At 49.7% G+C, this 25159-nt stretch overlaps 1 protein-coding gene across 3 annotated transcripts in view; it reads right to left on the reverse strand.

Moving 5' to 3' along the window:
• Window positions 1-17483, reverse strand: part of MAP1S (microtubule associated protein 1S) — a 32371-nt gene extending 14888 nt beyond the window's left edge. For 2 of the 3 annotated variants that reach the window (XM_066269995.1, XM_066269984.1), the window contains exons 1-5: window positions 17326-17483; window positions 16171-16272; window positions 14679-14761; window positions 13633-13773; window positions 10674-13026 (exon numbers count right to left, since the gene is read on the reverse strand). In XM_066269995.1, coding sequence (XP_066126092.1) covers window positions 10674-13026; window positions 13633-13773; window positions 14679-14761; window positions 16171-16272; window positions 17326-17467 — 2821 coding nt within the window. In that variant the 5' untranslated portion in view covers window positions 17468-17483. Of the gene's footprint in view, window positions 1-55; window positions 164-10673; window positions 13027-13632; window positions 13774-14678; window positions 14762-16170; window positions 16273-17325 lie in introns of all 3 variants that reach the window. The other variant, XM_066270006.1, reaches the window with a different exon arrangement.
• Between the last annotated feature and the right edge of the window lie 7676 nt (window positions 17484-25159).

Raw genomic sequence — 25159 nt, forward strand, 5'->3', positions numbered from 1 at the left:
TGAAAACTGCCTCAGTAACTAATGCTATGTAAACCACACAGAAATACCCAAGTACCTGATAACATCACCAAAGATAGTCAAACTGCAAATAAGATCCATCAGCTCGTCACTGCTTGCTTTTCTTCCAAGCAGAACAAACAGTGAGCTTCTCCATCCATCCCAACTGGAAGGTAAAGTCCTACTAAAGATCTGGAGCACACAGGGACTAGAGACAGTTTACAAGTCTATTCGCATGGATAACACCGGGATTCCAGTCCATACTTGGAAGGACCCTTAATTGGGACTGACTCACATGTGTTTAATTCTACTTGTCTTTATCTGCCAAAGCAGGGGTCTCCAAACTTTTTACACAGGGGGCCAGTTCACTGTCCCTCAGCCCATTGGAGGGCTGCCAAATACAGTGGTCCTCTCACTGACCACCAATGAAAGAGGTGCCCCTTCCAGAAGTGCAGTGGGGGCTGGATAAATGGCCTCAGGGGGCCGCATTTCGGCCCGCGGGCCATAGTTTGGGGATGCCTGGCCTAAAGCTTTAATTGATTGATTTTAGAGAGACAGAAGGGAAGAGAAAAAGGGAGAAATATTAATTTGTTGTTCCACTTAATTGTACATTCAGTGGTTGCTTTCCATATGTGCCCTGACCACGGATCAAACCCGCAACCTTGGCATTTCAGGATGATGCTCTCTGAGCTAACCGGATAGGGTTCTCTAAAGCTTTTTATAACCGGTTTTATTTGTACAGGTAACTGCATCTCTGTTCGACATGTACCACTGGAAAATAAGCCTACTTTATTTATTTATTTATTTTTTGGTATTTTTCCAAAGTTAGAAGTGGGGAGGCAGTCAAACAGACTCCGCATGTGCCCAACCAGAATCCACCTGGCATGCCCACCAGAGGGTAATGCTCTGCCCATCTGGGCCGTTGCTCTGCTTCAGCAGAGCCATTCTAGCGCCTGAGGCGGAGGCCATAGAGCCATCCTCAGCGCCTGGGCCAACTTTTTGCTCCAATGGAGCCTTGGCTGTGGGAGGGGAAGAGAGAGACAGAGAGGAAGGAGAGGGGGAAGGGTGGAGAAGCAGATTGGCGCTTCTCCTATGTGCCCTGGCTGGGAATAGAACCCAGGACTTCCACATGCTGGGCCGACAGTCTACCGCTAAGCCAACTGGCCAGGGCCCTAAGCCTACTTTTAATTCACAAGATTTTGCTTTACAGCAGGCCCAAGTTTTCCACTTCCCTGGAAAATTAGAAAAACAACAAGAGCTCCATGGAAATGGAGCTAAAAATTCACAGCAGGGAATTGTAACCAGCTATAAGTACGCTATGTTACTGATTTACTGATATTAGTCTAACTAGCCATAAAATAGAGCTAAAAAAAGAATGTACAAATAGCCTGACCAGTGGCAGTGCAGTGGATTGAACATTGGCCAGGGACACTGAGGACTTCGATTTGAAACCCTGAGGTCACCAGGAAGAGCACGAGCTCGTCAGCTTGAGAGCTCAATCACTGACATGATCCTAAGGTTGCTGGCTTGAGCCCAGAGGTCGCTGGCTTGAAGCCCAAGGTCACTGGCTTGAGCCCAAGGTCACTGGCTTGAGCCCAAAGGTCGCTGGCTTGAAGCCCAAGGTCACTGGCTTGAGCCCAAGGGGTCACTGGCTCAGCTGGAGCCCCGGTCAAGGTATATATGAGAAAGCAATCAATGAACAACTAAGGTGACACAACGAAGAATTAATGCTTCTTACCTCTCTCCTTTCCTGTCTGTCTGTCCCTACCTGTTCCTCTCTCTGTCTCACTGTCTCTCTCTCACTAAAAACAAAAACAAAAAACCCCCCACTGAACTGAAGCAACTACAAGTTGATGTTTCTCATCTCTCCTCTGTCTTTCCCATCTCTCTCTCTAAAAAAAGAACATACTAACAAAGTCAATTTATAAAAGAATTTCTATAAATTGTTAAATCCAGTCTGTGGCTCTTATAACTATGACTCAATATTACTAGTTTAATAGTCACAATTATGTGTTCTGTAACAAATCAAAAGCAAATAGTCAATCCCGTACTTTCACCTCTGGCTAGGTTCTTGTTACAGTTAAAAAAGGCCTGTTCTCCTCTGGCTGATGAACATTAGGTGTTAATATCAGAATGAGAAGAATGGCCTGGCCTGTGGTGGCACAGTAGATAGGGTATTGACCTGGAATGCTGTGGTCACCAGTTCAAATTCCTGGGCTTGCCTGGTCAAGGCACATATAGCAAGCAGAAGCAACTACCTGTATTTCCCCATGTATAAGATGCCCCTTTCCCCCCCAAACTTTGGGGTCTAAATATTGGGTGCGTCCTTTACAGTGGTTGTAGAAGTGTGAACTAAGGATGAGGCAATATATGAAGACAGTGATTCGTCATCAGATACAGATGAGGACAAGCTAATGGATGGGAGTTTGACAGTGATGAAGAGTTGTACGAATTTTATGATGAATAAAACTTGAGTTCAATAACTTTATGTAATACATTTTTTCCAAATTTCGGGCCCCAAAATTAAGGCAAATCTTATACACGGGAATGTCTTATACATGGGGAAATATGGTACTATGAGTTGGTGTTTTCCTGTTCTTCCTCCCATTTCTCTTTTTCCTCACTCTAAAATCAACAATATAAATCTCTAAAATCAACAATATAAATCAACAAATAAAATCTCTCTCTAAAAAAAAATTATTTATTTAAAAAATAATAAATAATGAGAAGAATGACTCCTCAGACCCTCTCCTTCCCCTACTTATAAAAATCCCTGCCTGCACTAAGAGAGGGAGATGTGTTTTTTGTTTGTTGTTTTTTGTGGCAGAGACAGAGAGAGTCAGAAAGAGAGACAGATAGGGACAGACAGACAGGAAGGTAGGGAGATGAGAATATCATTTCTTTGTTGTGGTTCCTTAGTTGTTCATTGATTGCTTTCTCATATGTGCCTTGACCGTGGGGCTATAGCAGACCAAGTAACCCCTTGCTCGAGCCAGCGACCTTGGGTCCAAGCTGGTGAGCTTTGCTCAAACCAGATGAGCCTGCACTCAAGCTGGCGACCTCGAGGTCTTGAACCTGGGTCCTCCACATCCCAGTCCAACGCTCTATCCACTGCGTCACCATTTTAAGGACAGAAGTTCTCCCATCTTCTCAAGTGGCTGGCACTTGAATAAATCTCTTTACTTCTCATCAGCACCTGTGTAATGTAATTGGTTTTCAGGGCAACAGGCATCCGGACCTGAGGGTCATTTTCTTTCTGGTTTCAAAAGGAGCAGAAAGAGTATTAAAAAAAAAAAAGAAAAACAGATCAAAATTTCCCATATTTAATAAAAGACATGGACATAAACATCCAAGCAGATGTTTAATGGACCCCAAGCAGAACAAACTCAGAGACTCTCACTGAGACACATTATAACCCAACTTTTGAAAGCAAAGACATAGAATTTCTGAGAGAAAATGGTGCTAGCTTATATAAAAAAAAAACAGTATCTTGCCTGACCAGGCAATGGCGCAGTGGATAGAGTGTTGGACTGGGATGCTGAGGACCCAGGTTCGAGACCCTGAGGTCACCAGCTTGAGCACGGGCTCATCTGGTTTGAGCAAAAGCTCACCAGCTTCGACCCAAGGTTGCTGGCTCGAGCAAGGGGTCACTCTGTCTGCTGAAGGCCCGCGGTCAAGGCACATATGAGAAAGCAATCAATGAACAACTAAGGTGTCACAATGCGCAACGAAAAACTAATGATTGATGCTTCTCATCTCTCCATTCCTGTCTGTCCCTGTCTATCCCTCTCTCTGACTCTCTCTCTGTCTCTGTAAAAAAACAAACAAACAAACAAACAAAAAACAGTATCTCAAATCAACAACCTAACTTTACAAATTAAGAAACTAGAAAAAGAAGAACAAAGTAAATCCAAAGCTAGCAAAAGAAAGAAAATATAGAGCAAGACCAATAAAATAGCGAACAGAGGGCCTGACCTATGGTGGCGCAGTGGATAAAGCGTCGACCTAGAAATGCTGAGGTCGCTGGTTCAAAACCCTGGGCTTGCCTGGTCAAGGCACATATGGGAGTTGAAGCTTCCAGCTCCTCCCCCCCTTCTCTCTCTCTCTCTCTGTCTCTCCCTCTCCTCTCGAAAATGAATAAATAAAAATAAAATAAAAAAGGTTTCCATTGTCTAATTAAAAAAAAAAAAGCGAACAGAAAACCAACATAGAAGCCTGACTAGGTGGTGGCACAGTAGATAGAGTGTCGATCTGGGATGCTGAGTACTCAGGTTTGAAACCTTGAGGTGGCTGGCTTCAGGACGCACTCACCAACTTGAGCACAGGGTCACTGGCTTGAGCTGGGGATCAGACAGGATCCCATGGTCGCTGGCTTGAGCCCAAAGGTTGCTGGTTTGAAGCCCAAGGTTGCTGGCTTGAGCCCAAGGTCCCTGGCTTTAGCAAAGGGACAGTGGCTCAGCTGGAGCTCCCTGGTCAAAGCACATATGAGAAGCAAGCAATGAACAACTAAGGTGTCATAACTCTGATTTGATGCTTCTCATTTCTCTTCCTTCCTGTCTGTCTTTCTCGCTTAAAAAAAGAAAGGGTGGGAGGAAGGGAGGAAGGAAAGGAAGGAAAGGAAGGAAAGGAGGGAAAAAGAAAGAAAAGCAAAATAGAAGCAACGAACCCAAAAGCTGGTTCTTTGGAAAGATTACTCATTGATTGCTTCTTATACATTCCCTGACTGGGGGTCGAACCCATGACCTCTGGTGCACCAAGTAGATACTTTATCTACTTAGAAACCTGGCCAGGGCCTGTGTAAACCCTTGTTTAGCACCATATTTAGAAATTAACTCAAAATTGACCAAAGAGATCATTTAAAAGCTAAAACCATAAAACTCTTAGAAGAAAACATAAGGCAAAAACTTCATGACATTAGATTTGGCAATAATTTCTTGGATATGACACCAAAAACATAAGCAACAAAAGAAAAAAGAAAAAATGGACTTTATGTTTAAAAAAGTAATAATTGGCCCTGGCTGGTTGGCTCAGTGGATTGAGCATTGGCCAGGTGTGGGATATCCTGGCTTCAATCCCAGGTCAGGGCTCGCAGGAGAAGTGACCATATGTTTCTCTTTCCCTCCCTCTTCCCCTTCTCTCTCTTTTCCCCTCTTGCAGCCAGTGGCTCCATTGGAGCATCAGCCCTGGGTGCTGAGGACAGCTCAGTTCTTCTGAGCATTGGCCTCAGGCACTAAGGATAGCTCAGTTGATTAAGCACTGCCAGGTGGATCCTGGTCAAGGCGCATTCAGGAGTCTGTCTATCTCCCCTCCTCTCACTTAAAAAAAATGCAAATGCTTTTGTGCATCAAAGGACACTATCAACAGAGTAAAAAGGCAAGCCACAGAATGGGAGAAAACACTGCAAATTATCTATCTGACAAGGAATTCACATCCAGAATACAAAGAGAACTCTCACAACCCAAGAAGAAAACCATACACAGGCCTATTAAAAATGAGCAAAGGACTTAGTAGATATTTCTCTAAAGATAAAAAAATGGCCAACAGGCAGATGAAAAGATGCTCAACATCAATCATCATCAGGGAAATGCAAATCAAAATCATGAGTAGCTACAAAAAAAAGTGTTCCCTCTTAAGATTTTTTAAATATGTGTAACTACTGGGAGCAAAACTGTACCAGTATTTGATCAGGTTTTCAATGTATGTCCACATAATTCACAACAATTAGAATATAAAATGGGGGGGGATCTATATAGTTGTAAGGCTTCTACATTTTATTTGAAGCAATGAAATATTAACTGTACATAGTCTGTAAACAGTTCAGATCCTGTGTTAATTTCACCTTTTTCATCATGAGTCTAAAACCCTCTATTTGGTATGTATGGCAGCTTCCAAAACTTTCTCTGTATAGTTATAGATGTAAACAAAGCTGACTCCATCTTTGTGTGCTTCTTGATTTATTTCGAATTTCCATGTTCTGAACCTGACCTAAGGAGTCTCCACCACCCCCAGAGCCTCAGTTAATGATTCGTTGTGTCCTGTAAGTTTACACAATGTAACCACAAAGTCGTCTCAGCAAAAGGCCAGAATGGCATAGCAACCAAGATAAATATCAAACTCAGTGCTGGTGTCAACTGTAAACAATTATCCATCATAAAGCCTGACCAGGAGGTGGCGCAGTGGATAGAGCGTCGGACTGGGATGCGGAAGTACCCAGGTTCGAGACTCCGAGGTCGCGCGTGGGCTCATCTGGCTTGAGCAAAGAGCTCGCCAGCTTGGACCCAAGGTCGCTGGCTCCAGCAAGGGGTTACTCGGTCTGCTGAAGGCCCACGGTCAAGGCACATGTGAGAAAGCAATCAATGAACAACTAAGAAGTCGCAACGCGCAACGAGAAACTGATGATTGATGCTTCTCATCTCTCTCTGTTCCTGTCTGTCTGTCCCTGTCTATCTCTGCCTCTGTTAAAAAAAAAAAAAAAAAAGCACCAGGAGGTATGGTCCCTCTGTCCTGTCGGTCATTAGTAGTTCAGCTATACCACAAATCATTTTCTCTAACAACTGTCTAGCAGCTGAGGTTATAGGTATAGACTGTGGGGTCACCTTCTGCTCCAACCCAATGTTCCTGTAACTTAACTGTGTAATAAATTCTGTTATTAAAAAACAACAACAGCCTGACCAGGCGGTGGCGCAGTGGATAGAGCATCGGACTGGGATGCCGAGGACCCAGGTTCGAGACCCCAAGGTTGCCAGCTTGAGCGCGGGCTCATCTGGTTTGAGCAAAAGCTCACCAGCTTGAACCCAAGGTCCCTGGCTCAAGCAAGGGGTTACTCAGTCTGCTGAAGGCCCGCGGTCAAGGCACATATGAGAAAGCAATCAATAAACAACTAAGGTGTCGCAATGTGCAATGAAAAACTAATGATTGATGCTTCTCATCTCTCTGTTCCTGTCTGTCTGTCCCTGTCTATCCCTCTCTCTGACTATCTCTCTGTCTCCGTAAAAAACAAACAAACAAAAAAACAACAACAAAAACCCAGAGCAGCCTAAATGGAGGCCTACCCAGCAGCCATTGGGAATGTGCACTCCGAGTTAAAAAATATTTTTCTTAAATGTAGAAAATAAGTGATGAGGATGTGGAGAAATTGGAACCCTTGTATATTGTTTTTTTCTGTTTGTTTTCTTATTTAGTGAGAGGAGGAGAGGCAGAGACAGACTCCCACAAACGCCCAGACCTGGCAAGCCCACTAGGGGGTGATGCTCTCCCCATCTGGGACCCTCGCTCAGTTGCAACCCGAGCCATTTTTTAGCGCCTGAGGCGGAGGCCATGGAGCTGTCCTCAGTTGCCAGGGCCAACTCACTCTAATTGAGCCATGGCTACAGGAGGGGAGGAGAGGTGGGGGAAAGAGAGAGAGAGAGAGAGAGAAGCAAGAGGGGGAGGAGTGGAGAAGCAGATGGGCACTTCTCCTGTGTGCCCTGACCAGGAATCAAAGCTGGGACATCCACACGCTGGGCCAACGCTCTACCACTGAGCCAACCAGCCAGGGCCAGAACCCTTGTATACTGTTGGTAAGAATGTACAACGGGGCCCTGGCCGGTTGGCTCAGTGGTAGAGCGTCGGCCTGGCGTACAGGAGTCCCGGGTTCGATTCCCTGCCAGGGCACACAGGAGAAGCACCCATCTGCTTCTCCACCCATCCCCCTCTCCTTCCTCTCTGTCTCTCTCTTCCCCTCCTGCAGCCAAGGCTCCACTGAAGCAAAGATGGCCCGGGCACTGAGGATGGCTCTATGGCCTCTGCCTCAGGCACTAGAATGGCTCTGGATGCAACAGAGCAATGGCCCAGATGGGCGGAGCATCGCCCCCTGGTGGGCATGCCAGGTGGATCCCGGTCGGGCGCATGCGGGAGTCTGTCTGACTGCCTCCCTGTTTCCAACTTCGAAAAAAACAAGAATGTACAATGGTGCAGTCCCTGTGGAAAGCAATATGGAGGTTCCTCAAAAAAATTAAACAGAATTATCACATAATCCAGCAATTCCACTTCTGTATTTATCTCAAAGAATTTAAAGCAGGGTCTTAAAGAGATGTTTGTTTGTTCATGTTCACAGCCACATTATTTATAGCAGCCAAAAGGTAGAAGCAACTGTCTATGAACAAATAAAATGTGGCCAGTCCATTTACACAATAGAATGTTATTCAATCATTTATTTGATTTTATTTTTTTGAGAGGCATGGAGAGGGAGACAGGAAAAGGAACATCGAGCTGCTCCTGTATGTGTCTTGACCAGGGAATCGAACCAGCAATCTCCATGCTCCTGAGCTATCAGCCTGGATAGCTTTCTTTTCATGTGAGAGAAAGGGAGACAGTGAGACAGGTTCCGCATGCGTCATGACTGGGATTCACCCAGCAACCCCTGTCTGAGGCCAATGCTCAAATCAACCAAGATATTTTTAGCACCTGAGGTTGACGTGCTTAGACCAGACAAGCTATCCTCAGCACCTGAGGTGACACTCGAACCAATCAAGCCACTGGCTTTGGGATGGGAAGAGGGAGAGAAGGGGGAGAGGGAGGGGAAAAGCAACAAATGGTCACTTCTCCTGTGCCCTGACCGAAAATTGAACCTGGGACATCCATACACTGGGTTGACACTCCATTCACTGAACCAACCAGCCAGGGCCTGATTTTTTAATTTAATTTTTTTTTTAGAGAGACAGAGAGAGGAAGGAAGAGAGAAGGGAGGGGGAAGGGAAGCAAAGGTTGTTTCACTCAGTCAGGCATTTTTTGGTTGTTTCCATATGTGCCAGGGATCGAACTTGCAACCTTGTTTCGGGATGATGCTCTTAACTGACCGAAGCCATTATTTAGCCTTAAAAAGAGAAAATCTGCCCTGGCCGGTTGGCTCAGTGGTAGAGCATCGGCCTGGTGTGCGGAAGTCCTGGGTTCGGCCAGGGCACACAGGAGAAGCACCCATCTGCTTCTCCACCCCTCCCCCTCTCCTTCCTCTCTGTCTCTCTCTTCCCCTCCCACAGCCAAGGCTCCAATGGAGCAAAGTTTGCCCCGGTGCTTGAGGATGGCTCTGTGTGCCTCAGGTGCTAGAATGGCTCTGATTGCGGCAGAGTATCGCCCCCTGGTGGGCGTGCCGGGTGGATCCTGGTTGGGCGCATGTGGGAGTGTCTGACTGCCTCACCGTTTCCAGCTTCAGAAAAATACAAAAAAAAAAAAAAGAAAATCTGACCCATGCTACAACATGGATGAACCATGAGGACATTGCTAAGTGAAATAAACCAAAAGGATAAATACTATGATTCCATTTATATTAGGTCCCTAGGGGGGTCCAATTCAGAGACAGAAAGGATGGTGGCTGCCAAGGGCTGAGGGGAGGAGGGAACAGGAAGTTAGTGTTTAATGGGACAGTTTCAGTTTTGCAAGGTGAAGGGAGTTCCGGAGATGGATGGTGATGATGACTGCACAACAATGTGAATTTATTTACTGCTACTGAACTGGACACTTAAAAATGGCTAAGTTGGACTGCGATGCAGAGGACCCAGGTTCGAGACCCCGAGGTCGCCAGCTTGAGTGTGGGCTCATCTTGTTTGAGCAAAGCTCACTAGCTTGGACCCAAGGTCGCTGGCTTGAGCAAGGGGTCACTCGGTCTGCTGAAGGCTGTGGTCAAGGCATATATGAGAAAGCAATCAATGAACAACTAAGGTGTCGCAATGAAAAACTGATGACTGATATTTCTCATCTCTCTCTGTTCCTGTCTGTCCCTATCTATCCCTCTTTGTCCCTGTAAAAAAAAAAAAAAAAAAAAGGCTAGGATGGTAAATTTCATGTTCTGTATCTTTCATCAATTAAGGAAAACTGGAAAAGGTCAGCACAGCAAGCTTGAGACTGCTCTCCTTAGGAAGGCCTGTTTACCAGACTGGCTGCCAGTGACAACTGGGAACAGATTTCAGAAGGGCTCCCAATGTTCTGTAAATGACAAGGGTGGCTTGCCAAATCTATATACCATTTGTACAGCAATGTGGCTTAGGCTGGCTTTCTCCTTTCTGAGTCTGAACTATCATACAAGCCAGGCAGAGGTACTGATGTGACCAGCTCCCAACCAAAATCCTGTGGCTGAGTCTATGGGCCCCCAGTAGAGGCCACTTCTCTTGTGTCATCACAGCTTGTTGCTCAGGAATTAAATAAATGGTGTATGAATCCACTGGGAGAGGACTCTAGAAGTTTGTGCCTGGTTCTCCAGGAATGCCCGGGGATAGGGTCAGGTACAAGGAGCTAGGAGCCCAACTCCCTCCATGTATTTTCCCTTTGCAGATCCTGCTCTGTGCCCTCTCACACTGCAGCCACGACTATAGTCAGGCCCTCTCAGCCAATCTTCAACCTGGACCTGGTCTTAAGAACCCTGACACAAATGATTAAGTAAAATGATTACTATTAATTTCACCTGTTTCTTTTCATTCATTGTGGTACTGTGCCTACCAGCAAATCCATGATAACAGATGTGCTCACTGTCTGTTTCCACTGACAGCACTGCTTGAGCAACTGGGAATTGTCAATTAAACAGTAAGGCCAGACCTTCCATTTTATAGAGGAAACTGAGGCCCAGAGACGGTGGCAGGTGTGACTAAGGCCATACAGCATTATAGACAGGACTTGGGCTGGTAACCCAAGCCCCAGGTACTTACCGGATGGGCCTCTAGTGGTCGTCTTGGTGACTGAGGACTTTCTGGACAGGAGTGTCTGACCTCCCTTGTCACTGGACTCACTCCGGGCGCTGAGTGGCCGACTGGCCCGGTTCCCACCAGCCAGCCCCTTGGTTTTGGCAGAGATTACTGGAGTGGGTTTGGAGGTGGCTGTGCTGGGGGTGGGGCGAACCAGGGACTTCCGGGTACGGCCAAGGTTCTCTGTCAGCCGGGCCTGTTCGGGGGGCAGCAGCTCGGGGTCCACCATGCAGATGCCAGGTGGGGTGGGCAATGGTGGGGGGACCTTGAGGGGGTCGGGTAGTGGGTTGTGGCGAGAAACCCCAAAACCCTCCATGTCTTCATCTGAGTCTGCAGTGCCAGGGGCAGCAGGCAGGGGGTCAGAGTCAGACAGTGTTGGCAGGGACTCACTGACAGACGTGGGTGGAGTCTCCTCAGCCCTCAGCGCACCTGCTGGCTCCTGGGATCGGACACTGCTGTCATTGGAGCTGCCAGGGGATGTGGGGGCTGGTGCCAGTGGCATGGCCTTGCGGTGCTCAAACTCACAGGGTGACACTAAGCACAGGTCCACATCATGCGGGGAGGCTGAGCGCCGTACCCGGGGGCCTCGAAATTGGAGGCTCAGCCCTGCCTCACTCATGGGAACAGGCGGTGGTGGCAGCACCTGCTCAAAGGAGACAGACAGGGACTCATCTACCTCTGTAGAATGTGGGGAGCCCACCTCAGCGGGCAGGGAAGGTGTGGTCACTGTGGGGGAGGCATCCAGCCCTGCCTCCCCACCCCTCAGTGGGCTCAGTGACAGCCGCCTACTGCCCTGAGCGGGGCCCTGGTGGGCTTCAGCTGGTGGGGTACATGGTGGGAGGGTGCCACTGGCCACCAGCTGCTCCTGAGTCTTGAAGCTGCCACTGTCCTTCCCTGTGGAGCTCAGCCCCAGCTCCAGGCTGCTCCCTTGGCTGGGTGTGGCCACCAGCTGTGGGACGGGGGAGCTGCAGACCTCTGTGGGGGGGCTGGCCTCTCCACACCGGAATCTAGGGGGGCTGCGAGGCCCATTCCCTGCCAATGGGACACCTGAGCCTAAGCGATGACTGTTGGGTGCTCTTCGGGGCCTGGGGGCTGCCTGGGCACTCGTCTTCTTGCTGCTAACCACAGTGGAGGATGCCCGAAGCAACTCTCTGGGCTGGGTCCGAGGGGCGCTTGGCTTGGGGTTCTTCTTCACCTCCCGGAGGTGCCTAGCTTCCTTCTCAGCTCTGCGAGGGGCTTCAGCCCGTGGTGGCTCATTCCGGGCCACCCCAGGGCGCTCCTGGGCAGGCCTGGAAGGCACTATAGTTCGGCCCTCTCTCCTCAAGCTATCCCGGGAGCTCACACTTTCCTTGCTCTGGGTGCGCCGAGGCCCTGTCAAGTCTTGGGGAGTCACCACAGGTTCCCGCAAGAACCCTAAGTGTTGCAGGCGGACCAGGCTGTCCAGGAGGCGGGCAGGTGGTGTGCAGCCAGGGAACAGCACACGCACAACCTTCTCGGTGGGGCCTGTGGGATGCCACACCAGCAGGGCACACACAGAAGCCAATGTGCACTCAACACCAGCTGAGGGTGGGTGCAGCACGTACATGTCCAGCCGGCCGACACCCATTTTCTGGAAGAGCACAGTGGGCTCAGCTGGCATAGGTCCACGGCTCAGGGGTAGGGGTTCTATGCCCAGCCGAGCCAGCAGGCTCCGGGCCAGCTCCGCCTCATCCTCACCACGCACCAGACGAGAGGTGGCCCCACGGGCATTGAGGAACACGACGCCCAAGCCCGGAGAGATAAGCCTGCGCAGCCTGTCGTCCCCAGAGCCTTCACCAGCCGCAGCCTCCTCACACTCTGCCAACTTGCGCCGCAGTAGACTGTTGAGGCCTGGCAGGCTGTCGGCACCAGCGTGTGTCACCAGCACAGCGTCCACCCGGTCCAGGTGCCGCACCAGCTTCCAGAAACTCGACTTGGGGTTTGAGCCACCATTGACCAACATGGTGAAACCATTGACAGCAAAGAAGGCGGCATCCCCAAGGCCACCAGGAAAGATGTAGCAGCAAGGCCGGGCGAGCCTGAGGAAGCCCACAGACGACGGTGGCTCAAGCAGCTCGAAGGGGGATGGTAGTTCCAGTGATTCAGCCACATACTCCAGGAACTCACGTAGGCCCTCATAGGCCAGCCGCTGCACTGGTGGGTTCAGCTGCAGCCAGAGCACACCCTGGAGGCCAGACACTTCATGTGCCAGTTGGGCCCAGTTGCCGAAGGTTGGGCAGGTGATGGTGAGCTTGGGCAGGTCTGCATGTTGGGGCATAGAAGCCAGGAGATCCCTGATCTGCAGAGGGGGAAAATGGTTAAGGGGTCACCTGGAGCCAGGCAACACCTAGCAACTTGGGAAAGCTGGGCAAGGATACCTGTCTTGCCTCCTAGGTCTGCAAGAGTCACTTGCCACCCTCAGGACAAAAACCTAGTCCTGAGGTACTCCTTGCCCTCCTCCCTCTCTATTGCCTTTTCTCATTTTCCTTGCCTCAGGGCCTTTGCACTTGCTGTTCCTTCCAGGGAGGCTTTCCCTGCCCTCTCACTGTCTCTTCTCTCACCATGGTTATATCATTCACAGCAATGTGAACAAATGGTTTTCAGAGTTTTTTGTTCATCTGCCCCATCTAACTAAGGACTCCCGAATGGAATCTGGGGTGCCACTTGAGGCCTCTGGGATGTCTGCTAATCCACAGGCCCACCCTTGAAGCATACTCTGTAGTGAATGATGGGATTGTGCCCTGACAATAGGAGAAACACATGTCACTACCATCCTTCCACAGAGGTAGGATGGAATGGGAGGAGGGAATGGGGCTCCAGACATCAGGTCACTGGGGGCCACACAGCCTGATGGGAACAAGCCAGGACTCCCTGCCAGGGGAGGCAGGATGGGGAGAGTGTTTACCTCTTTGTCCCCCAGGACCTGGAGGAAGTGGTGGGGTGAGAAGCCCCCAGTCTGAAGAAGCAGTTCCCCTGTCTCCTCCAAGCAGGGCCCAGCCAGCACCAGAAGCTTATGAGGGGCAGGGTCCAGGAGTAGGTTCCGAAGCTGAAGTGGGGGGAGACAGTTAAAAGCCCTATTCTGTACAGTGCCATAACTAGCATCCCCCTTTGGGGTGGCCTCCAACCCCAAATCTACATATAATCCCCCCCACTTCTGTCCCCACCCCACAGACAGGCTGCTACTTGACTAGAAGCTGAGAATGCAGCCTCCAGGCCTCCTGCTGCCCCCGCCCCCAAAACTCCTGATCATCCTACAAAGCTTAGCTCTAGTGCTCCCTCCTCTATATATTTTTTATATTTTTTCAGAGCGCCCTCAAGTCCACCTCTCCCTGTGGCCTAGACCCAACACCATAGGGCTAGCTCTCTCTCTTGAGCCCCTTGAGGGAGCATTTTGAGTTCTCTACAGGGATGCCCTGGGGCACCATCTTGTTCATCTATCTCATAGATATGTGGGTGAAGAACAGAGATATTCACAAGCTAGAATAAGAAGTCAATTCATACAACTACTACGGCCCAGGCAGAGAATACACAAAAAATGCAAAGATCAATCAGGTCTTGCCTTCCCACTTCCCACCTCTAGACCTTCCTAATCCCATTCTTTCCTCTTAAACTCTAGCCTTTCTGATTCCATCTGCTTCCATCATCACCTATGGCGAGGGAATAAATTGTAGCTGGAGCCATGGTGGGTGGGGAAGGCTTCTTGGGGAAGAGGGCACTGTTGCTGGGTGCTAAGAAGAGGATTTCAGGCAGCACAAAGTCAGGGACACAAGAGATCAGGATGAGGGAATGGGGCTCCAGACAGCAGGTCACTGGGGGCCACACAGCCTGATGGGAACGAGCCAGGACTCAGTGCAGGGGAAGCAGGATGGGGAGGGAGTTTACCTCTTTGTCCCCCAGGACCTGGCATCCCTCTCTGCAGCCCACTCCCTCTAGAAGCTAACTGGTTCCTACCTCATCACATAGGGACTTGTCTGATGGGTTCAGGAGGACGAGGGTATCCAGAGTGTCTCCTCGGTGGTGCAGGCTGCGCTGGCCTGCGGGGGAATTGGACCCTGTTAGTTTGGAGCTGGGCCATGTGCGCAGGGTCAGGCTGTCTGGGCTTAAACTCTGCCTCCCTGTATGACCCCAGGCAGCTACAAGCCCCTCCAGGATCTGTTTCCTGGGAACCCCAGCCAGGCAGGCCTGGCCTAAATGGCAGTGTCACAGGGCAGATTGAGGTAAGAACAATAAGCCTACCTCAGTAGGCCTCCCATTGGAAACAGCAGTGACCACAAGGCCACCACTGCTTATGAGGCCCAATTCACAGCTGTCAACCCTGTGGGGTATGCCATCGTCACCCCCATTTTATAGGCAAGGAGCCTGAGCCCAGGGAGGGAACAACATGGGCCTTGCGGCCCATCCTGTGGGAGGATGGGGAAGTGGCAAGTGGGGTTGAATGAGTGGCAACAGGAGGAAGGCAAGGACAGGGAGACCTCCTGAGCCACAAAAGAGGAGTGAGGCTGATTCTGGGCTCCCATGTCTAGTCTGTCCCATGGACCCCAGGTGTGCTTCCAATATACAGCATCAGGCCCAGAGGCTAGAGGCAAGGACCCTTCACAGCTAGTAAGCCTTTATTAGTTTATCATGTGCTTCTTATCACACACTTGGATATTGCCCTATCTAGATAGGGAAACCAAGGCAGAGAGAGGGGAAGTGGCCACTGAGGTCACACAGGCCAAACAGGATTTCCAGTACCCCATCCCATGAGCGGTCAGGAAGCTACCCAGAACTGCTGGGACAATGAGGTGACGGGTCACTTCCTTCCCCTCCCACAGCAGCCTGGAGGTGACTCAAAAGGCTGGCTCGGGTGGGGAAGCTGCAGGCTACACCCAGACCTTGCTCAGCATTCTGTTAGTTCAGAGTATCACAGAATCCCCAGGGAGTCACAGGCTATGTGGGGCTGGCTCAAGCATCCTAACTCCCCCCTAGATTTTGCTCTTTTCTCAGCTCCCCATCTACTGAGTAGCTGCTATATAGCTGACCCTGTGACCTTGTGCAGGGGTCATGGCCACGAACCAAACATATTCTCTGCCACATGAAGCCCATACACCATCCTCTAGGCCACCCAGCCACCTCTCACTTTCCAAACGTCCTGTCCCTTTGCCTAGGCCCTTCCCTCAACCTAACACAGCAGCCTAGATACTTCTCCAAAAAGCCACTTTGTCAAAAACTCCCTGTCCCCCACACCTCAGCTGACTCATCTGTCAAATGGGGACAAAAACATGAGTACTACCTTGTGGGCTGTTGATGACCAAGGGAGCTAATTCTGGGTCAGGGCCCACTCCCACCCCCGCCCCCTACTCAGCAGATCTCAGATGTATTATTACTGTTTAGGGATTCAGAGAACACTTGCCCAATGAACATAAAAGGGAGCAGCTAGGGCACAAGGGGTCCCCAGCCTCACCTTTCACAATGCTGGAGAAGGTGGCCGAGTGTCGGGACACAAAGACCTTGAGCTGCTCATCCAGGCTGCAGATGCTAGGGTCAATGTCCCAGGACCTGAGGCCTAGTCAGGGGAGGGAAATTGAGATGGGAAATTAGCCCCCTCCCCTCACCCTGCCCCCACATCTTGATCATCTCAGTCATCTCCTCCCCTCCAGCATCTGCCCCACCAGTCTCACTGCTCCTCCCCACTACCAGGAACATTCCCACCGCTGGGCCGTAGCACCAGCTGTTCCCATTGTCGGCCTCCCCTTTCAGGTCTGCTAAACCCTTTGCATACTTCTGAGCCCTCCCAACACCATGCAATTTTAAAACTGGTTCCATCTCCTCACTCACCTTGGGTCCACCCCCTTTCACACACACTGTTAACCCTGTGACAGCAGTCTTTCCCACCCTGTGCCCTGCGAAGAGAACATTCTCCAAGCATGTGAACTGCATGTGCTGCCGTTTCACTTGACAGGCAATGGACCCACGTCCCTGCAGATTGGAGAGATGAATGTCCTCCAACCACAGTGTGGGTGCACCACGCGAGCCGGTGTGCCAAGTGGATGCAGGTGAATTAAACCTTGCAGGTGCACCTATGACTCACCTCTCCTGGTGCCAAATCCCATGGGTAGGACGCACCCGCCCACACCCCAATTAGCAGCTCCTAGCGGATCCACGGAAAGTGGGCCCTGGGGCTCCCGGCTCAGCCTCTCCATCTCTGCTCCTCCTTTCGGGGCATCCAAACTATTAAGACCCAGGGATTCGAGGTGACGCCGCTCTTATCTTAGCAGGCCCGGCAGGCGGAAGCTAAGCCATCACCTGTTTTGCCCAATCGTGCGGATCCCAAAGCTGGACCATGTTCCCTACGCTGTCTGCACTTGGGTTGGGGCAGAGCAGCCCAGCCCAGGCCGGACACCCACGGCCTCCGCCTGTGCCGTCCGCCTAATGGTGGTGAGGGGATCTGAACCCACGGCCCCCGAATCTCGCTGCCCAGGCCACCGCCCCCCTCCCCCCCCCCCCTCCAGGGGCCCCAGCTCCTTGAATTCAGCCAACTCCCGCCCCAGCTGCCCCACCCTCCGGGCCTCCACTCTACCCCCGACCCCCGGGCCTGGCTGCCTCACCCCTGCCCCACCTCGTTCGAGCTCCTCCAGCACGTAGTTCAACAGTCCGGGGCAGCTACACTCGCCACCCACCACGAGCAACAGCGAGCTCGGCGCCTCAGCTGCCCAGGGCCCGGCTGCTTCAGCTGCCGCCTCAGCAACCGCTACCGCCATCTTCGCACCGCCCTGATGCGGCAGGAGCCCGCCCTACTGGCCCCGCCCCCTAAAGGGGCCGTACCGGAAGAGCTGATGATCCCACCCGGAAGTCCTCCTCCCGCGGATTATCTGCTCCCTACAGGCCCTTTGAAGTCCTGGAAGCTGGTGCCGAGTTTTGGGTCTTCGCTTGGTGCCCCGGCCCCCCCCCCCTACACACACACACACACACACACACACACACACACACACTCTCTCTCTCTCTCTCTCTCTCTCTCTCTCTCCTCTCTGTCTGTCTGTCTGTCTGTCTCTGTCTCTCATCCATTCATCCATCCATTCTTCAAGCTCTGACTGCATGCCTACTACATGCCAATCAGAATCCCTGTCCTCAGGGAGTTCGCATCAGATCACAGTAGGCCCAATCAGAACCAATTCCAGATATTCCCAGCTTCCTAGCTCGGGGCTTGAACAGAGAAAAACCCTTATACCTAGGGCTTTGAGAAATGTGTCAGAGTTTGCCAGGTGTGGGTGGTAGGGCTAGAGCATGTGAAGAGTGTTTTTAAAGTTAGCAAAGTAGAGTGTGTTTAAGCACGCTGGACCTGGAGCAGAGCAAAACACTTCTGCATTTGCTGTGTGCCAGGCATTTTATTCCATTAACTCATTGAATAAATGCACCAACACCTATGAGGTAGATGCCGTTATTAAAGTAATTTCAGGCAGATAAATGGTAGAGAAGAGATTCAAACTCAGGTGGGCCTGATTCCAGAGTCAGCCTGTGGCAGGGACTGACTGCCCAACTCCCTCCCCAAACAATCTTATTCATCCCTTTTACCTTTGGCAGCCACTACTTGAAAAATTAAGTTTCATCAAACATTTTAACAGCTGTCCATGCCCATGCTATATCTTCCTTGGGAGTGAGCTCCCTGTCTCTTGGAGGTATACAAAAGAAATCAAGACAAATGAAAAGATCTGGGAAGCAGAATTATTTGGCCTTTGCTCTTTATTATCTGAATTGTTTAGCCCAACTTCCTCCCTGGTCAACATGTAATAGTCACTGGCCACATGTCATCTAACGTTCTGGCAATCTACTTCTTCTTCTCTCTCTTTTTGGCCCTAGCATACTTCCTCTATTCCAACTTCTCCTCCTTGGTACCCCTCCCTCTATCTTGGCTGCTCATGCAGGGAGAGAGAGAAAGAGAGATTGGAACATTGAGCTGTTCCTGTATGTGCCCTGACTGGGGATCAAACTGGCAACCTCTGCACTTCTGGACAATACTCCAACCAACTGAGTTATCTGTCCAGATAATTTTTTAAATTATTGCTCTGAGCAATAATGAGAGTAGGGATGTCTGTGCCAGGCTCTGTCTCCCCCACTAGGATAGGAGCTTGCTGAAGGCCAGACCAGGTTAAGGCCTCTTTAGGGCCCTGGCCTTATGCAGGCAAGGCTGGACATCTGGACAGTGTATGATAAAGGCTTGTGGAATAAGGATGAAAAGCCCATTGGCCCACCATTCATTCATTCATTCATTCAATCAATCATTTATTCCTTCATGTGTATTTATTGATTGGGTCAGGACTCAAATTCAGGACCTTCTGACTGAAGTTTCTATTTTTCCTTCTGCTCAAGGATGTGAATTATTCATTCTAATTGGTCTTAAAGGACCCTGATTAGTCAAGATGTGTCTCCACCAGAGTCTGATTAGGAGGGAAGAGTACCCCCATAGACCTCTGATATTCTTTTTTTTTCTTTTTTTTTTCTTCTGAAGCTGGAAACGGGGAGAGACAGTCAGACAGACTCCCGCATGCGCCCGACAGGGATCCACCCGGCACGCCCACCAGGGGTGACGCTCTGCCGTGACCAGAGCCACTCTAGCGCCTGGGGGAGAGGCCAAGGAACCATCCCCAGCGCCTGGGCCATCTTTGCTCCAATGGAGCCTTGGCTGCAGGAGGGGAAGAGAGAGACAGAGAGGAAGGAGGGGGTGGGGTTAGAGAAGCAAATGGGCGCTTCTCCTATGTGCCGTGGCCGGGAATCGAACCCGGGTCCCCCACACGCCAGGCCGATGCTCTACCACTGAGCCAACTGGCCAGGGCCAGACCTCTGATATTCTTAGTACTCTGAAGCCCTGACATTTTTCCTATCCCAGAGTGTCCCCAGGCAGAAGAATATGGTTTGGGGAGTGGGCAGTATCTCTCCAGAGATGAAGAAGCATCTGGGGACCATTTCTGAAATCACAGTAATTGGACACAGGTCATTGCCCTTTTATCTTTGTCCATGCCTAGCCTCGTGCCTGTTTCAAAGTTACCAGGGGTCAGGTAATGGCATTTGTGAGGAAAACAGAACCCTGAGTTCTCAGGATTGCTGGACATTCTCATCTTCTTCCCCTGGTAATTTTTTTCTCATTTCAACATGGGCTTCATCATGTTCACCAATGTCAGGAGTGGGTTTTTATGGGGCAGCTGTGTTAGGCTTGCTTGCGGGTTTACCAGCTGCAAGCACTTTGCTTGATTAGGGTGTGAACATGTGGCAGAGGCACATGAACATAGCCTATATAAGGCTATGGGTGCTTCCCCTGAACAGAGATTCTCCCAGATTTCTCTCCTGCCACTGAGAGGCGACGTTTTCCTTGCTCCCTTGTCCTTACTGCAAATAGCAGGTTTTCCTTTGTTTATTAGCTTTTTCCCTTTGTTGTTTATTCACTGGCCTGTCTTTGCGAGCCTCCAATAAACAGGTTTGGCCAGACACTCTCTAACTCTGCAGTTCCTTACTGTCTGCTTGAATTCAGTGGGAACCTGCCTGGCCTCAACCACCAGCATTACATCTGGCATAATAGGCAGGATTTGGAGCAGATTGGTATGGAGTCACTGACACCCTTGAAGGGTGGGGTAGATGAGTGGTTGCTGTTCTCCAGCATATGGCTCCCCATGGATGTCCTTTTGGGGGCCGTAGGCTGGGTGTTTTTTATAGCACTGCCAGAGGAAATCAAGAGCTCTGTGCAAAAGGTGGCCTGAGGTCGAGAGCTCCTGGGTGAGCTTCAGCCTGAGCAGCAACAATGGCACAAGCTAGAATGGTCACTGGAAAAAGAGCTGCAGATCTAAGAACTGCCAGTCAGACTGCAGGCTGAGAATCAGCAATGGCATGAACTGGAGTGAGCGCTGGGGAAGAAGGCTTACCGGTCAGAGAGTTGCAGTGAGAGGTGCAGGCTGAACACCAATGGCACCTGGAATTGGAGCAGTCTCTGAAGAAGGAATTGTGGGTTCACCAGCTGCAGTTTGCCTTGGAAGCTGAATGTTGACAATAATAGCTGTTGGAGAAACAACTGCAGGTTCAGGAGCTCAAGAGTCAGCTTCAGGCTGAGAGCTGGCAGCCACAGGAGCCAAAACAGATGTGGAAAACAGAGCTGCAGTCCTGCCGGCAGGTGGCTCTGAGTCAGCAGGAGCAGGTGTTTCCAACTCCTCCTCTTCTGTTTGCAGATTCAGAGCCCAGTCAGTTGTAGCCAAGAAGGTAAAATCCCAGCAGCAAAGAGTCCCTCTGGGGCAACCACAGCCTCCTCCACAGATACTGAAGCACTCTGTGGTCCAGTCCTATATCCAGGCACAGCTGATGAAGTTGGGGGCACAATTCAGGCAGAAACCCATGGAGCTGCTGGCAGCCTGGCTACTGAGGTGGTGGCACATAGGAGTGGATGGCATCATGCTCTCCAGAACAGAGATGGAGAAATTGTCTGTCATTACCACACACTTCTCCTAGAGGCAGTGTCTTCAGACCTGCCATGACAACCCAGGAAACCATACCCTATTAGAGTGGATGCCATTTATATGGTCTGGCAGAATGCTGGGGGCTTGTTGGGGGCAGTGAGTCAGTGTCAGTGCTATAGTGAGTTAGCAAAGGTCCTTCAGGAACTAGGTATGAAGAATGCTGTTTTCCACTCAGGGTCCCATGGACCAGATGAGGAAGTGTTTATGGCCAGATGCGGGATCTTATCCTCTGCAGTGCCCTATCAGACCTTTTTGGGTCACTAGTGGTGATCCAAGGCCCATATGTGGGACAGCCCATCAACACAGATACACAGATGGTAGCAGATTTTGGGGAGCTGGAGGTAGCACAGAATCACAAAGCTGTGAGGGCTGCTGCCCGCCAACTAAGGGGAATGGCCTGTGAAAGTTACCCGAACACAGATGTGGGTAGACTTAATTGTGGCTGGCGCAGATAGGGAGAAATTGGATGGCAAGCCTAATAAGGTTCTTTTGGAGCTTTGGCAACAGCTTAAACCAGGACAGAGATTCCAGCTGCTGAGTTGAACGGCCCAGCAGCTACCAATAAAATGGTTGGTGCATGGGCAGCACAGTTACAAGATTATATGATGGAGACTACTGAAGGAGAGGAGGACCCCCAAGACCTGCTGTTCCAGTTTGTATAGGGAGAAGGGTGAGGGACCTGTCCGATAAGGATGAACAGGGACCTGAGGCCCCATGTGAAATTGGCAATCCACTGGTCTCCTTCTAATGTGCAGCAGGTATTGGCATTAGACGGTAATAAGTGCTTTCTTTTTACAGCAGCAGCTAAGAGAACTGTTAAGGCGACACAGGCCTTGAATGCGTTTGACTTTGCCGGGTGCTGTGAGCTTGTTGAGGGGTTTGGATGGGGCTTGTGGCAACAGACAGCACACTATACGAAGGTGCTGAGGTCTGTTAATGCCGTGAACCAGTGTAGCTAGTAATTCCAGGTCCTGATTGGGAAGGGCGGAATGAAGAAAATAAGCTCAAAGAGAAAAAAAGATGGGATCAGGAGGTCTCTTTGCAATGCAAAGATAGCTTGCAAAAAGCATCTCCCCCCATACCTGCTTTATTTATAGGGCAGAGCAATATGCAAATAAGGAAGTCTCCAATAAGATAGTCACATATCTCCAAGGCAACCCAAGAATTCCCCCAGTGCAGGAAACCCTCCAACCCCCATAACAGAAATCAACCAACATCAGAATAAACAAAGGGTGAAAGGAAGGGCATGTAAATTGCTTCTAGCAACTTAAGCAAGCAAGTGAAGTGGGAGAATGGGATGAGCGCAAATATTCAGCTTCATAGCCAATATGGAGGTGTGGGGGAAGAATTTGGCCTTTGGCTAAGTCTTAAACTGCAAGGCCTTTGCCAACTTGCAGTCTCCCACACATTAATAAAGCGCTGTATGGCTAGTTGCCTGCAATAGACCTTTACTTTGGTGATTTGCACAGACAGCTGGGCTGTCTATCGTGGACTGACCCTTGGACTGAGACCAGAGAGTGCACCGACTCTCTTGATGGATGGACAGTAGTATGAGAAACTCATGGACAGTACTATGAGAAACCCTGATGGAGGTGGCCGTGGCACCTGTGGAGGCCCTCCTGCAGTGGTTCTCATCCAGTTGCAGAGATGCACCAAGAACACTTTATGGTTTCCATGGACACAACCCTGGACTATACAGGCCCTCCTACCTGCCATGGGGTAGGGAGTTAGAGGTGGGCCTGCAGGTGACACCCTGGGCAAAGTGCTCAGGGAGACACTGTGAAGGGCACCTTTGTAATTATTGTGTAACTTTTGCTGTTGCTGTAAGTCTGTTTCCTCTCATGTAGATTGTGAAGCAAACAACTCTAAAGGGGTGGAATGTGGGGTAGCTGTGTTAGTCTTGCTTGCTAGTTTACCGGTTGCAAGCCCTTGGCCTGATTAGTGCATGAGCACGAGGCTGTGCCACATGTGTATGGCTTGTATAAGGCTATGGGTGCTTGCACTCAGAGGGATGGCAGATGCGTGGATTGCCTGCTCACTGCTGTGAGGGGCCATTTTGCTGTTTGTTTTCCTGAGAGGTAGTTTCCCCTGCCTATGTGCTTGTCTGCCATTGTGAGACTTTATTAAACAGAATGGCCCAATCCTTTCCGGCTCCGCAGTTTCTCTACCGTCTGCCTGAATCCAGTGTGAACCTGCCTGGCCTCGGCCACTGGCATTATAACCATCTGCCCAAATTCAATGTGGATCTGCCTGGCCTCAGCCACCAGCCACTGGCATTACAATCCCCTTAAAAGGAGACCTTGTGCCTGACCAGGCGGTGGCATAGTGGATAGAGCATTGGACTGGGATGCGGAAGGACCCAGGTTCAAGACCCTGAGGTCGCCAGCTTGAGCGCGGGCTCATCTGGCTTGAGGGGAAAAAAAAAAAAAAAAGCTCACCAGCTTGGACCCAAGGTCGCTGGCTCCAGCAAGGGTTTACTCGGTCTGCTGAAGGTCCCTTGTCAAGGCACATATGGCAAAGCAATCAATGAACAACTAAGGAGTCCCAATGAAAAACTGATGATTGATGCTTCTCATCTCTCTCCATTCCTGTCTGTCTGTCCCTATCTATCCCTCTCTCTGTAACTAATTAATTAATTAAAAAAAGGAGACCTTGTCCCCATTAACAGTCACTCCCCATCCCCCCTCCAGCCACAGCAACCCCTAATCTAGCATAATCCCCCATGTATAAGACGCTTCCATGTGTAAAACACACCTTAATTTTGGGGCCCAAAATTTGAAGAAAAAAAAATGTATTTCATAAAATTATTGAACTCAAGTTTTACTCATCATAAAATTCATACAATTCCTCATTTGTGTGAAAAAATGGGAAATACAAGTAAAAAGACTACAACCACTGTATAAGCCACACACAGTTTTTAGGCCCCAAATTTTTTGAAATAGGGTGGGTCTTATACATGGGGAAATACAGTACTTTCTGTCCCTGTGGATTTTTCTGTCCTGGACATTTCATACAATGTATCGCCATTTCTGTCTGGCTTCCTTCACTCAGTATAATCTTTTTTTTTCTTTTTTTTTTCAGTATAATCTTTTTAAGGTTTACTCATGTTGTATTCCTTTGTATGGGTGTGGATCCACACATTGTGTTTATCCATTCATCCATTGGTGAATATTTGGGTTGTTTCCATCATTTTGCTATTGTGAATAGAGCTTCTATGAACATTTGTATACAAGTTTTTGATTAGTACCAGCTTTCCATTCTCTTCAATCTATACCTAGCAGTGGAATAATTGCTGGGTCATATGGTAATTTCATGTTTAGCTTTTTGAAAAACTGCTGACCTACTTCCATAGTGTAATGCTAGTGGATAAGGCCAGGCAGGTTCACATTGGATTTGGACAGACAGTAGAAAAACTTCAGAGCCAGAAAGCGTTGGGCCATACCAGGTTATTGGAGGCTCACAAGGACAGGTAAGCAAATAATAAAAGGGAAAGAGCTAATAAACAAAGAAAAATATGCTACTAGCAGTAAGAACAAGGGAGCAAGGAAAACTGCAGCTCAGGGTGGCAGGAGAGTGATCTGAGAGAATTGATCCCCAGGGGAAGCACTCATAGCCTTATATAGGCTATGCACATGTGCGTCTGCCACATGCTCACACACTAATCAAGCAAAGTGCTTGCAGCTGCTAAACCCACAAGCAAGCCTAACATAACTGCCCCATACACAGCAACTGTACCATTTTACATTCCCACCAGCAGTGTATGAGGTTCCAATCTCTCCACATCCTTGCAAATACTATAGTATTTTTTTTCTTATTGTAAAACTGGGTATCAATTATTCACTATTTTTCCACTTCACCTGTTTGTGGACATTGGGTTATTTCCCAGTCTTTTCATTGTTGTGGATGTTTTTAAAGCCTTTTTGCACATATCTTTTGATGAATATACCCCCTTTCCTC

The sequence above is a fragment of the Saccopteryx bilineata genome, chromosome 1, assembly GCF_036850765.1.
Source record: "Saccopteryx bilineata isolate mSacBil1 chromosome 1, mSacBil1_pri_phased_curated, whole genome shotgun sequence".
NCBI classification, from domain to species: Eukaryota; Metazoa; Chordata; class Mammalia; order Chiroptera; family Emballonuridae; genus Saccopteryx; species Saccopteryx bilineata.